This window comes from Oryctolagus cuniculus, chromosome 3 (genome assembly GCF_964237555.1).
Source record: "Oryctolagus cuniculus chromosome 3, mOryCun1.1, whole genome shotgun sequence".
Taxonomy (NCBI): domain Eukaryota; kingdom Metazoa; phylum Chordata; class Mammalia; order Lagomorpha; family Leporidae; genus Oryctolagus; species Oryctolagus cuniculus.
In genome coordinates, this window is record NC_091434.1 from 37,790,063 (window position 1) to 37,803,867 (window position 13,805).

General features: G+C 52.3%; 1 protein-coding gene across 1 annotated transcript in view; it reads right to left on the reverse strand.

Moving 5' to 3' along the window:
* KIAA2012 (KIAA2012 ortholog) overlaps positions 1-13,805 on the reverse strand; it is a 95,848-nt gene that overhangs the window by 27,121 nt on the left and 54,922 nt on the right. The window contains exon 11 of the mRNA XM_070069872.1: positions 7,860-7,929. Coding sequence (XP_069925973.1) covers positions 7,860-7,929 — 70 coding nt within the window. The remainder of the gene's footprint in view (positions 1-7,859; positions 7,930-13,805) is intronic.

Below are 13,805 nucleotides of genomic sequence, written 5' to 3' on the forward strand. Positions count from 1 at the left end.
CCATAAAGGCTTTGAACCACACAGAGCCGAACTGAACCTGAGCCTCACCAACGTGGGGCACAGCTTCCACATCTTGGTTTTAATCACTAGCTGTGTGCATAATTCTCCTGACTTGTAGATCTTGAGATCCTTCATCCCCGGTATGATAGAAGTTCTAGAGATTCTAAATCACCTCTAAGATTCATGCTGGTTGAAAGAATGCTGTCCTGGGGCCAGTGCTGTGGCGTCGTGGGTCAAGCTGCTGCCTGCGGTGCCAGCATCCCATGTGGGCGCCAATTCAAGTTGCAGATGCTTCTGTTTCCAATCCAGCTCCCTGCTAATGTGCTGAAAGCAGGGAAGATGGCCCAAGTGCTTCAGCCCCTGCACCCATGTGGGAGGCCCGGATGAATTCTTTGCTTCGGCTTGGCCCAGCTCTGGCTTTTGCAGGCACTTGGGGAGAGAACCAGTAGATGGAAGATCTATTTGTCTCTAACTCTTCCTTTCAAATAAATAATTTTTTTTTGACAGGCAGAGTGGACAGTGAGAGAGAGAGACAGAGAGAAAGGTCTTCCTTTGCCGTTGGTTCACACTCCAATGGCTGCTGCGGCCGGCGCACCACACTGATCTGATGGCAGGAGCCAGGTGCTTCTCCTGGTCTCCCAGGGCCCAAGGACTTGGGCCATCCTCTACTGCACTCCCTGGCCACAGCAGAGAGCAGGCCTGGAAGAGGGGCAACCGGGACAGAATCCGGCGCCCTGACTGGGACTAGAACCCGGTATGCTGGCGCCGCAAAGTGGAGGATTAACCTAGTGAGCCGCAGCGCTGGCCCCTATTTCTTGATCAGAAACACATGGATGGTGTTATCAGCCTTAAAAGAGCTGGGGGGGGGGGGGGGGAAGGGGCGGCGGCGCCGTGGCTTACTAGGCTAATCCTCCGCCTGTGGCGCCAGCACAGCGGGTTCTAGTCCCAGTCAGGGCGCTGGTTCTAGTCCCGGTTGCCCCTCTTCCAGGCCAGCTCTCTGCTGTGGCCAGGGAGTGCAGTGGAGGATGGCCCAAGTGCTTGGGCCCTGCACCCGCATGGGAGACCAGGAGAAGCACCTGGCTCCTGCCTTCGGATCAGCGCAGTGCCGGCGCAGCCATTCGAGGGGTAAACCAATGAAAGGAAGACCTTTGTCTTTAACTCTGCCTGTCAAAAACAAACAAAAAAACTGTGTGGCTTTGGGAGTTACCTGATCTGAGCCTCACCTGTGCAACAATACACATTCCCTCATAAGGAGATGGAGAGAAGGAAACCAGGTGAGCGTACGTAAGGTACCAGCACTGCATCTCACCTCAGAGTTCGTGCCGTCAGTCACTTCCCTCTTCCTCACCTGAGTGCCCAGGTGTGGGAGGTCGCGTGGGTGGCGCTCCTGCCCTCCCCTTTCCCGCAAGGTTGGTGCCTGCCCATCTTTCAGAGTCTTACATCTCCCCCCTCTGCAGCCCTCCGCCTAGGCATGGAAGGCGCAGGTGTTCCAGCGGGTATGGGCATCACAAGGCCTCAAGTGTGACAGCTCCGAGGGCCACCTTCCTGGGGAGCGGGTGCCCCAGGGACAAGGGTCAGGTCAACGACACTCCTGCCACTCTGCAGGATGCAGACACAGCCCCTGCTGGGCCATCTTGTCTTCTTTTTAATCCCCCTCTTAAAAAACCCCTGCCTGAAGAATCTCTATTCAGATTTCTCCACTTAGGGAGTGGGCACCGCCTTTAACTCTTTCTCCCCCTCCACCTGAGGGCGCTCCAGATCAGACCCACTTATCTCACAGCTAGTAGCAGCCAGAGTCTGGGGAAGGCAGCAGACATGGAGCCTTGCTATTGCCCCGCTCTGTGATCGAGGCCGTGTTGCTTAACCTCTCTGTGCCTCAGTTTTCTTATCTCGCAAATGGGGACAACAAGCACTCCTGCATCATAGAACTGTTACGCAGTTTAACCAGACATGGCACACAGGAGCGTGAACAGCTGCCTGTCTTAATGCCTCCGTTGCAGATGAACTCTGCTTCACTAAAGTCCTTCCTTCATGTCAGGCACCACCTCCTGCAGGAAGCCTTCCCTGACTTCTCCCTCCCTCCCACCTCAGTCTGGATCAATGTCCTGTGTTCTCTGGAACAACAACTTCACTCTGCATTGGAAACACCTGTGCACACATCTGGGTCCCTCTCCAAAGTGGCTGCAGCCATAAGGAGGTCATCTTACCCAACCAGGGAGGGTTGGGACTTTGCTGAGTGGATAAAGGCAACTCTTATTCAGGGGTTAGAGACCTACGGGGTTGAACCACGGACCTTCTCGGCGCTAGCTTCCAGGATTCGGCTTTTCTTCTCAAGGTTGTTAAATCAGAGACGCCGAGAACAGTGGACTGAACTAACTTCAGTGAGGAAGTGGAAGCCTGGGGGGTCCCATCCACAGGCGGTGGCAAAGCAGTGCCATCCGTCTGGACCGTTCGGCCTCCCACCCATCCTCCCACCGGCTGCCGCCCCCGGGGCAGGTGCTCCTATAGCAAACCTGAGACAAGCCGCTTACGAGGGAAGGAAGCTCATTTTGCTCACGGGTTTGGAGGTTTACAGTGCAGGCCTGGGTGGCCCCGCTGGCTCGCTTGTTGGGTGGCAGTGGCAGAGGCGTGCAGAGAACGGATCACAGGGAGAACCAGGACGCACACGACGGGCCGGAGCCAGCTCGGCGCTTATAACCCCCACGCAGGCGTGCGCGCTCCAACTTCTGAGGACACGCCCCCAACAACCCAACCAATCACTGGCATTGGATTCAGCTGTCATCTTATGGCATCCCACCAGCCTACGATGTGGGGGTTTCTGCAGGTGTTGGGGAACACCATACAGCCCCGTCTTAGTCACTGCTCACCCCGAGGCGGGCTGCGGGGGGCGCAAGCTGTTTACACGGGAACAGAGTGAACCTGGTGGGCTGGCCTCCCCTGGGGGCAGGTGTCCTGGCTCTGCAGCTTGGCACTGGCAGGCCTGGGCCAGTCACGGAAGCAGAGCGAGACGTGGGATGGGGCCCTTGAGCTGATCCAGCCCAACCTTGGTTTATGGAAAGCGAGGAGCCAGCCCTGGACTGCAGAGCTGCTTTCCTTAGCACGTTTCCTTACGCACGTCTTACAGCCCTGAGATCCAGTTCCCTCCATGAGTGCCTTCCAGCGTCTCACAAAGCCAACGGGCATGTGAATCAACTAAGCCTCTTGCTCAGTCACGGGTGGTTCTGGAGTGAGACCCTGCTCCTGCCTTCCTAACAAGCCTCCAGGTGCCGGCTAGAATGGGTCTAGACGGGAGGGTCTCGCAGAGATCACCCGGCTACAGCTTGCAGCTGTACTGAGATGTACCGATTTAGTGCACCAGCCACTGAGTAGCCCCCAAGGGGATGGAGCTGGCAGTCGCCACGGCCACCCCCCGAGTCTGTGCTGGAGAGGCAGGTCCTGGCTGGCGGCTGTGCGTCTGTCCAGGTGGAGGACCACCACTGTAGTAATTCCTGCAGGCTTCCTCCCTTCACAAGGCGTGAGTGGGTCATCGCTGAAGCCGACGCCTTTACGGCAAGCGCTTGGGGATAGGGAACTTCGCTGTGTGAGGTCTCCCGAATACGGAGCAAGTTCCACTCACACAGGGAGCATTTGCCAGGCCTTACTAACATCCTCACACCCGCGTGAGAACTACAAAGCCGACTCAGGTGGCTACCCAGTGCACACGGGTGAACTTGAACTAGACTTCAGGGCTCCTGGGGAAGCGGGGGCATCATCAAGTGACAGTGAAGAGCTCGCAGAGTTGACTGCTTTCTGGCAAGGGACTTACTTGCACAGAAGATGGCCTGGCTCCCTAGGCAGCTCTCATTAGGTCAATGGCAACGACAGCTCCCAAAGCCCCACAGCGGACTTTGTACTTTAAAAGTTATCACGTGGCCGGTGCTGTGGCAGAGTAGGTTCAGCCTCTGCCTGCACGGGTGCCAGTTCAAGACCCGGATGCTCCACTTCCGATCCAGCTCTCTGCTATGGCCTTGGAAAGCAGTGGAAGACGGCCCAAGTCCTTGGGCCCCTGCACCCATGTGGGAGACCTGCAAGAAGCTCCTGGCTCTTGGTTTCAGCTTGGTTCTTTCTCTCTTTCAAGATTAATTTCTTTACTTGAAAGTCAGAGTTCCAGAGAGAGAGAGAGAGAGAGAGAGAGAGAGATGTTTCATCTGCTGGTTCACTCCCCAAAGAGCTGCAACAGCTGGGGCTGGGCCAAGTTCAAAGTTGGGTACTCCAACATGGAATGCAAGTGTCCCAAACCTGCATCTTACCCACTGTGCCAAAACGCCTGCCCCTACGCAATACTCTTGGTCACAGGGATGCTGCCTGAAGCAGTGCCTGCCCATCAAGTCCTTGTCCTCCTCCACCTCCTGTTATTTTTAAAAGAATAGATTAAATTGAGTCACTGCTAAACTCAGAAACAAATACTAGAAGCAAGGCCCAGGGCAGTGGTTCGGTGGAGTGGGCGGGGCCAAAGCTAGGTGCTGGGAACTCAAGCCAGGTCTCCCGTGTCAGGGGTGGGAACCCAGCCTCTGGGACCACCCCTGCTGCCTCCGTGACCACCAGTTTCACAATCACCGGGGGACTTAACTAAAATGCAAACTGTCAGTCCTTAGCCCAGGGACTCTGGGGGTGGGGCCCAGCGTTGAACAAACCTTCAGGTGTTTCAAATGCACACTGGAGTTGGAGAACGCTTGGGCAACAAACAGAAACTGAAATTCTCCTTCCTCCTTGGGCTTTAGGGGGCAGAGTGGAGGGGTGGAAGGGAAAGTTTAGTCTTTAAAACAAGATTGTTTCCCAAGTCCCCTTCTTTCTGGAGGGCAACTTGCCCTGCTTTGGACTGCCTTGGGAACGCTTGCACAGGGGATTCCGCCAAATCCAAGACTCGTGGTGTCCCCACTGGAGGTGCCATTGGCTCACTGCTTATCATTAACCTGGAAGATCACTGCTAATTCAGAGCAGAAAAAAAAGCCCTGACAATTAGCTTTATTTCCAGGAGGGGAAATTGATCCTTAAATAGTTTAAAGAAATTCCTTATACTTCCTCTTTTTTTTTTTTTTTTTTTTTTTATTCCCTTAAAGACTTGAAATCCTCTTTAGACATTAGCATGTATCAGTCCAGAGAGGCAAACGCCTTCTTTAGTTTTCTGCGGAGATATTTCATTGCTCCGAACGCTCTCTGAACAACCTGTATGGAACTTAGCTGGAGCCTGCACCTTTGTCGTGAGACAGGACATCTGTCCTGAGTGACTTGGTCATTGCTTAGTTTTCACCACACTCTGCGCTGCCTAAAACCTCCACTGTGGGGCCGGCGCTGTGGCGTAGCGGTTGAAGCCACTGCCTGCAGTGCCGGCATTCCTTATGGGTGCCGGTTTGAGTCCTGGCTGCTCCACTTCTGATCCAGCTCTCTGCTATGGCCTGGGAAAGCAGTAGAAGATGACCCAAGTCCTTGGGCCCCTGCACCTGCATGGGAGACCCAGAAGAAGCTCCTGGCTCCTGGCTTTGGATCAGCAAGGCTCCAGCCATTGCAGCCATTTGGGGAATGAACCAGCGAATGGAAGACCTCTCTCTCTCTCCCTCTCTGCCTCTGCCTCTGCCTCTCTGTAACTCTGCCTTTCAAATAAATAAATAAATCTTTAAAAAAAAAAAAAAAAAAAAACCTCCACTGCACTTGGCCGAGACCTTGGAGCCTTGTCAGTGTTCACATTCTGCATATGTGACTTACGATATGGAAGATCTGGAGACCGGAATGCATTTCCCTGGCTACTGTCACTCAGCTTTGAAAATGGAGGTGGCAGGAGTCTCCTTGGAATTGAGGCCCTGCTTCAGAGCTTGACCAAACGTAGTGACAAGGTCAAAGTTGGGCAGGACCCCCAGCTGCCTCCCAGAGTCTGCACTGGTATGAAGCTGGCGCCAGGAGCGCGAGCCAGGAATTGAAGCAGGCACTCTGATAGGGATGCAGGCATCTTAGCTGCTAGGCCAAATACTGCCCACAGACATTTTTGTACCATAATAAACATTTTTTTTTTAAATTTATTTAGTTTGGGGAGTCAGTTGGTTATTATGCTATTATTATTTTTTTTTAAGATTTATTTATTTATTTGAAAGTCAGAGTTACAGAGAGAGAGGAGAAGCAGAGAGGTCTTCCATCCACTGGTTCACTCCCCAGATGGCAGCAATGGATGGAGCTGCACTGATCCAAAGCCAGGAGCCAGGAGCTTCCTCTAGGTCTCCCACGTGGGTGCAGGGGCCCAAGGACTTGGGCCATCTTCTACTGCTTTCCCAGGCCATAGCAGAGAGCTGGATCGGAAGAGGAGCAGCTGGGACTCGAACCAGTGCCCATATGGGATGCCAATGCTTCAGGCCAGGGCATTAACCCGTGGTACCACAGCGCCAGCCCCCTAAACTTATCTTTTAATTCCATTTGCCAGGGACTTAAAATATTTTTATTTTACTTCATATATATATATGGGGGGGAGAGAGAGAGGGAAAGAGAGACCTTCTGTCTTCTGGTTCCTCTCCAAATGCCCACAATAGCCAGGGCTGGGCCAGGCTGAAGCTGGAAGCCCAGAACTGCATCTGGTTCTCCTATGTGGGTGGCAGAGACCCAAGTACTTGAGGCGTCACTGCTGCCTCCCGGAGTGAGCTTTAGCAGGAAGCTGGCATTGGAAGCAGAGCCAGGACTCAAAGTCAGGCACTCTGATACGGGATGTGGGTGTCCCAAGTGGTCCTCATATTATCATCCGAATCCAGGCACAGGGGGATCTTGAAACATTAGTATAGGAGGTGAGCTCTGAGCTTAGCAGTTAGGATACTGGTTAGGATGCCCAGAGTACTTGGGTTTGACTGGCACTGGCTGCTGCCTCCAGCTTCCTGCTAAGGCACACAGGGGAAGCAGCAGGTGATGGCTCAGGTAATCGGCTCCTCTCACCAGCACGGGAGGCCTGGACTGAGGTCCTGGCTTCTGGCTTTAGCCCAGTGCAGTCATGGCCATTGTTGGCACTTGAGGAGCTAACTCTTGTGCACTCTTTCTCTACCTCTCAAATAAATAAATATGGAAAAAATTAGTATAAACTTTGGTTATTTTTTACTAGGACGTCAACTGAAAGAAATGACGAAAGATATATAAAGATATTAAAAAAAAAAAAAGAAAAAGATCAAGTTCAGGGTAAAGTCCCAAATTGGTGACTTTGCCCACTCATGGTGACTTAGATTGGTCAACAGTGGCCAAGAGAGGGTCGATATTTATTCACTGTGATAGCCAAGTCGAGATGAATATTCATTAAAGCCTACTTGACGTGAATTACTTCAATGTTTCTCGTGGAACTTAATGAAGACAGCCCCGGGACAGACAGACGGGTCACAGAGGTTATGGTGGAAGCAGCTCAGCTCCACGGCTCATGCCCTCAACTGGGCAGCGAAGCGTCTCAGCTGCTGGCCTGGTCCCAGCACCTCTGTGGGAATTATGGGAATTACGGGCTTCAGTGGAAGGACCAAGTAGGAAACGCGGCCCATCTGTGCACGCAGCCCCGGGCTGCGGTGCAGGGCTCAGGGGCAGAGCACAGACCCGAGTCCGGTCCTGCACGAGCTCCCTCTGCTGGACACATCTATACAGCATCAACAAGCACCGTCCTGGGCATGTGAGTCCCTCCCTCGTCCACCTCCTGTGCGAGTCGCCCTTGTGCGAGGAGCAGAGCAGTGGAGATGCCTGGGGGCCGTCGGTGAGGCCCCCAGTCTCCACGATCTCCCATCAGTGCGCAGCGTCTGGCATCGCCGAACAGCCCAGGGTGTATGGGACAATGGCCGTGGCGAGAGCACGAAGCCCGGCCCCACTACCTCTACCTTGGCCGTCCTGGTCGGCTCCTCCTAGGGGTCCTCCTGGTTCTTCGCTGGAGTCCAGTGCGTCGCCGCCCTGTGGGGTTAGCACACAACAGAGGCGGTGAGAGGAGGCCAGCGCCTCTGTGCACCACGCCTTGGGGTGAAAGGGATGCAGTTTGTTTGGTCGTTCCTTCTCTTCTTTGTCCTTTATTGCACCTGAAGTGAACCCGGGGCCTGGGACCCCGGCTCGGGTTTCTCTTCACATTTGGGGCCCTGCTCCCAGGCTCAGCACCACCCAGTGGTCCTCAACCCCGGCTGCACATGCCCATAAGTTAAGGAGTTGACAAATCAACCAACCGACCCACGACTCCCTGGACCGAATGCCCCACATAAAAATCCCACTCTGGAGCCGGGGTGTCTTTCAGCTTTTGAGGGGATTCCCAAAGATCGGCTGGGACTGGGAGTCACTCGTGAACCGAAGCCAAGAGGTATGGCCATGGTGGGTGGAGCTGGCGACCCAGTGGAGCCCCGCGTGTGTCGCTCGGACTCCTGCTCTGCCACAGAGCTGGCGTCCCACTCTCAGGGCCCTGGAAGTCTCCCCGAGACTTGGGGACAATCAATTCTGCACTCTCTCACCGGTGCCCAGCCTACCTCGGGAAGATTCGGCACCCCAGCCCCCTCCGACTTCGGCACTTGCTGGCTTTGGACCCTGCGGGCGTGGGTCTCTGTTGCTGATGCGATGCACGGACACACAAATGCTAAAGCAGGTAAATAACTGTCCTCCCTTTGGGCTTCTGCTTTTGGCGACAAAGCCGGTTTGCCCAAGGGGGAGGGGGAATTCCATCCTTGAATAAACGGAAAGATGTAAAAATACATACTGGAGGAAAACTTGCCTCAGTCACAGTAAACTACTTAGTCAGAAGCCTAGACAAGAGAAAACAGTTTAAGAGTCCCTGTTTATAAAGTCTTTTCATCTAACAGGAAATTGGATTGAGAGAGAGAGAGGCTGGCGCCCTCCTTTGGAAGAATTTCAAAGTCACAGAGGAGGAAGCTCCGGGCTCAACAACACGCAGCGTTCAGAAAGTCCACGGAAAATGTGCATTCTGAAAAACGAGGTGTGGGTTCCAATTTTTTGGCACTGAAATAAATAAACTTATCACTTAATTCCAGTTTTCCATGAACTTTAAAAAAATTATTGGTTTATTTATTTTCATTTTATTTTGGAAGGCAGAGAGACAGACAGACAGACACAGAGTGGTCTTTCTTCCATCAGCTGGTTCACTCTCCAAACACCTGCAACAGTTAGACAGAGCAGGGCCAGGCTGAAGCCAGGAACTCAGAGCTCCATCTGGGTCTCCCACGTGGGTGGCAGGGACCTAAGGACTTGGGTCATCATCTGGTACCTTCCCAGGATGTCCATTAGCAGGACACAGGGTTGCAAGCAGAGGAGCCTGGACTTGAACTTGGATATGGGATGCAGGTGTCCCAAGTGATGACTCAGCCACTGCTCCAAATGCCTGCCCCTTCGTGATCTTTTTGGAGTGTACTCATCTCCTCACTTCACAGATGGGAAGATAGAGGCAGAAAGAGAGATTTGGAAAGAACCTTCAGGTGAGTCCTTATTAGGAAAAAATCCAGAATCCTAATTTGAAATTCTGTCCTTTCAGCGACACGCTACTTAAACAAGTGTCAAAAACCTCTTGTTCTTTTAGATACATGAATACACATGTGAATATAAATTATTTCACATGTGTATTCATTTATACTTAAGATCATTCATCACCAAACAACCTAAACATCCTGTCAGTTGAGGACTAATGACATAAATTTTGGTAATTTATACGTGGAATACTATACAACTATTCAAAAGAATAAGGCATTTCATTATGAATTAACATTGAAACAATTCCAAGAAATACCGAGTTTAAAAAAGTAAGGCTCTGAACAACGTATATAAGGTGCTAAAATCTCCAGAAAATATATGTGTGTATTTGCTTCCGTGAACATATGCTTTAGACAGCTGCAGACAGACCCCAGTGCCAGCGGCAGAGGCTGTGCTAGGACAGGAGCTGAGTGACTGAGGCATTTGCTGGCTCATGCTTACATTTTAAAAAGCCTTCTGGGACTATTTCAGATTCAAAATTTGGATTAACAAACCAAAGCTAAACAAGAATCTGTCACTTTTAATATGAGCTACAAATGCAGTCCTTAAACACAGCGACAGGGACACAGCTCAGATAGGTTGTGCATTGTCATCAGAAATGCCTGGGACCAGAAATGACTTGGGGTTCCTTGTATTTTGGAATATTTGAGTACACATAATGAGATATCTTGGGGATGGGGCCCAAATTATTGGGGATGTGCCCTAACAGGGGACTGTGGCAACCCAGTCTCTCTGTATTTCTGTTTGGTGATGTATGTTCTTCTTCTTCTTCTTCTTTTTTTTTAAAGATTCATTTATGTATTTGAAAGGCAAAGTTACAGAGAGGAAGAGGCAGAGACAGAGAGAGAGAGATCTTCCATCCGCTGGTTCACTCCCCAAAGATGTATGTTCTTACACACACACACACACACACACACACACTCCTGCCATGATGCACTACCATTTGCTACCCTTACTACATGACAAACCCATGCCCTCACCCTGCCTGATCTTGGACAACCTCTTTTCTGTATAAAATTAATTGCCTCGGGCATCTCGTTGTAGTAACACAAACCTCACTAAGGCACGCTTCTCTGTTCTTTCAGCTAATGAGTGCTTGTAGAGTGTCTGCTGTGTGCCAGGCACCATGCCAGCCTTTGGGGTCACAAAACTACTCCCAGGCAGCTCACTGACTCCTGGGGCAATGACGAGAGATCTCTCAGTGGCAATGCAGTGTGATGGCAGATTATGACACGTGCCTGCAGGTTTGGCCAGGAAGTAGATGAGGTGCTGAGTTCTTGCAGCGACTGGGAAGGCAGGCCACAGCCCGTGAGCGTCGGGACCGGAGTGGCAGGGGTGAGGTCCTGGGTCCACCCTGCTGGCACTGCAGGCCTAACTCTGATCGGCATTATGTCACATGCATCACGGGGGTCGCCGTTTCTTCACTGCCAACTGACAGGTGCATGGCAAGTCATCTCAAGCCCTACTCTGTCCTTGGAGAACCTTCCAGCAGTTCTGCCCTCCAGCCTCAAGCCCAGCACCTCATCTAAGCTTCCAGGCCCACAGCAGTCTAGAGAGATGGAGAGGAGAGAGCAGAGAGTGGCTTCGGATGCAGGAGTTGGCAGTCGGGGCTCCGGTCAGCCTCCAGCTATAGGCATGACCTATCATTGGAGCTCAGCTTCTCCATCTGTGAAGTGGGAGTGGTGGCAAATACTGCACAGAGTTCTTGAAAGGCTTAGCCAGGGAAACACTTTGGCAATTCCACGTAGCATACCACGTGACACACACAGATACATTACTATGCTGTCTGAATGATGGAAGAAAATCAGTATCTCATTCGACTTCAGGTAGTGTAACTTTTCTGGTGTATTCGAAAGACTTCACATCTTTTCTCTGATAAAGAAATCTGACTTAGGGAAATCATAAGCTACCTTGTGTTAGCAAGAGGAAAATGCATCCATCCCCAAATCTCTGCTCCCCGCTCGCACTCCGAAGCCAGAACAAAGATGCACAATTCAATTCTTCAGGACAGGAGAGATGGAGCTCACTGATGGCAGATTTGTGGGCTCTGTGGCTTTAAATCCTAGCTGCCTCCGCTGCTGGCCCTGTCACCGACCATCTCTGAGCCTCAGTTTCTTCATCCGCACAGTGGGGACCCGCACGCTAACCAGAAAGGCGGGTGGAAAGATGAAATGATCTTCAGTGTGCGAGGGGCCTGGCCCGTGGCAGGCATCAGTGGCTGTTTGTTCCTTTCTCCCTTATGAATTGAGTCCTTTATAGATGTGAATGTTCTTTGAAAACTATTATTTCCTGTAATTCTCACCTCACTGTCGGGAGGCAGGCACGGAGGTCCCAGTCTGATTATCTCCATTTTATTAGAGAGGAAACAGACTCCCAGGAGCGCTCCAAGGTCACTCGGTGTCACAGAAGACCAGGGCTTCCCAACTATCGGTAGGACACTTTAAGATTGAGAACGCTCCACTTAATTCTGGGCCTCTTTTCTTTAGGAAGTGCAGCCGACTCGCTATCGCAGGTAGCTTTCCTGGAAATATTAGTCAAGTGTCCTGGAATTGCTCAGTCTAGAAAGCAGCCCGTGATCCCTCGACGACTGTCTGTTAGCTGGAAAGCAAGTTTCAATGGCGCTGGGGACCGGACCTCAGCTCCGAGGCAGCCCACTCCATCTTTGGAGCCCGTGTTGAGCCACGCGTTATTTCCCTGCGGCTTCCAGTGACTACAGTCCATGCCGTTCCTCCCTGCAGAGACCCAGGGCTTAGTGGCAGTGGCGGTGACCCCCTGTGCTTGCTGGGATGTACTTGCACCTGCCCGCACGGGTGAAACCGGGGGCTGAATCGAACTCAAAAGCAGGCAGGGGCTGCTGGGTGCCCTAACTCCAGGCACAGCTGGCTCTCAAGCCTGCGCCCAGGCAGGTTCCTCTGCCTACCCTGCACCTGAGGGCACCACGCGCCATGACAGCTGCGTGGTGGCAGCTCACTTCTCATTCTTCATGTCATCTAGGCACAACCCGTGTCTCCCCTGACACTGGTGTATCGCTGTATTCAGTTCTGTAGCTCCCTTAATAGGCATCATTGCTATTTTCTTCCTTACCTTGATGATTTAAAAAGTTCCTGGGGCTAGACTGTGGTGGAGTAGGTAAAGCTGCCACCTGCAACGCTGGCATCCCATAGGGGCTCCGGTTTGTGTCCCGGCTGCTTCACTTGTGGTCTGAGTCCCTGTTAATGCACCTGAGAAAGCAGTGGGGGGTGGCCCCAGAGCTTGGGCCCCAGCCACCCAAGCGGGTGACCCAAAAGAAGCAAGCCCCAGATCTTGCAGCCATCTGGGGAGTGAACTGGTAGATGGAAGATTCTCTTTCTCTCTATCTCCCTCTCATTATGTAACATAAAAGGGGTTAATCACTTGTTTTCAGTGTTGTAAAGAGGTTTTAAACTCAAGGGGGCCATGGAGGCCGTTGGAGGATGAACCAACGGCAAAGGAAGACCTTTCTCTCTGTCTCTCTCTCACTGTCCATTCTGTCAAAAAAAAAAAAAAAAAAAAAACAAAACAAAACTCGAGGGGGAAACTATATGCTGCAACTGAGGAATGAATGAGGCTCTGAACCTCTTCCTGCAGCAGATGGCAGGTACGCATGCACAGGTGGAATTGTCTAGGCGTACACGGCTGCTTGACTGACAAGGCAGGCAGTGCTGCTGTTGTTGGGTGGGCCTCCCGCTGGGATCTGTTATCTGTTGGGTTTAGACTGAGACTGTGGGCCCCAGGGGCGGGCTGCCCAGCTTGGAACATTGTTTCTGCCCTGTCTCAACTGTACACTTGCAAAGTTACCTGACCCCCCAGTGCCTAGCAGGATAATGGCAGCTGCTCCTCGGATTTGTCTTGTGAGTTCAATGAGCTCAGAGGCCAGCACACAGTAAAAGCTCCCGAATGCTGGCAGTTAGGGCTGTTTGTGTCTTTCTCCATCCCCGTTCTCTGCCTCGTCTTTCTGCCTGCCCTCAGTCCTTGCGATGTGCCATGCTTCTGCGTGCACCAGGCAGAAAGGAAAGGTCCTGTGCACGGGCTGGAAAGGCACAAATGAAAGGCGTGAGTGAGATGCTTTCCGCACAGCCCTGCAGGTGGACAGCCCACGTGCCCACCCTGAGCCCACCATCCTTGTCTACACAACCCCGAGACTGTGTCTTTCTACAAGGGAATCCCCGAGGGCCCGGTGCTGTGGATAGCAGGTAAAGCCGCCACCTGCAGTGCCAGCATCCCATAGGGCACTGGTTCAAGTCCCGGCTGCTCCATTTCCAATCTAGCTCTCTGCTATGGCCTGGGAA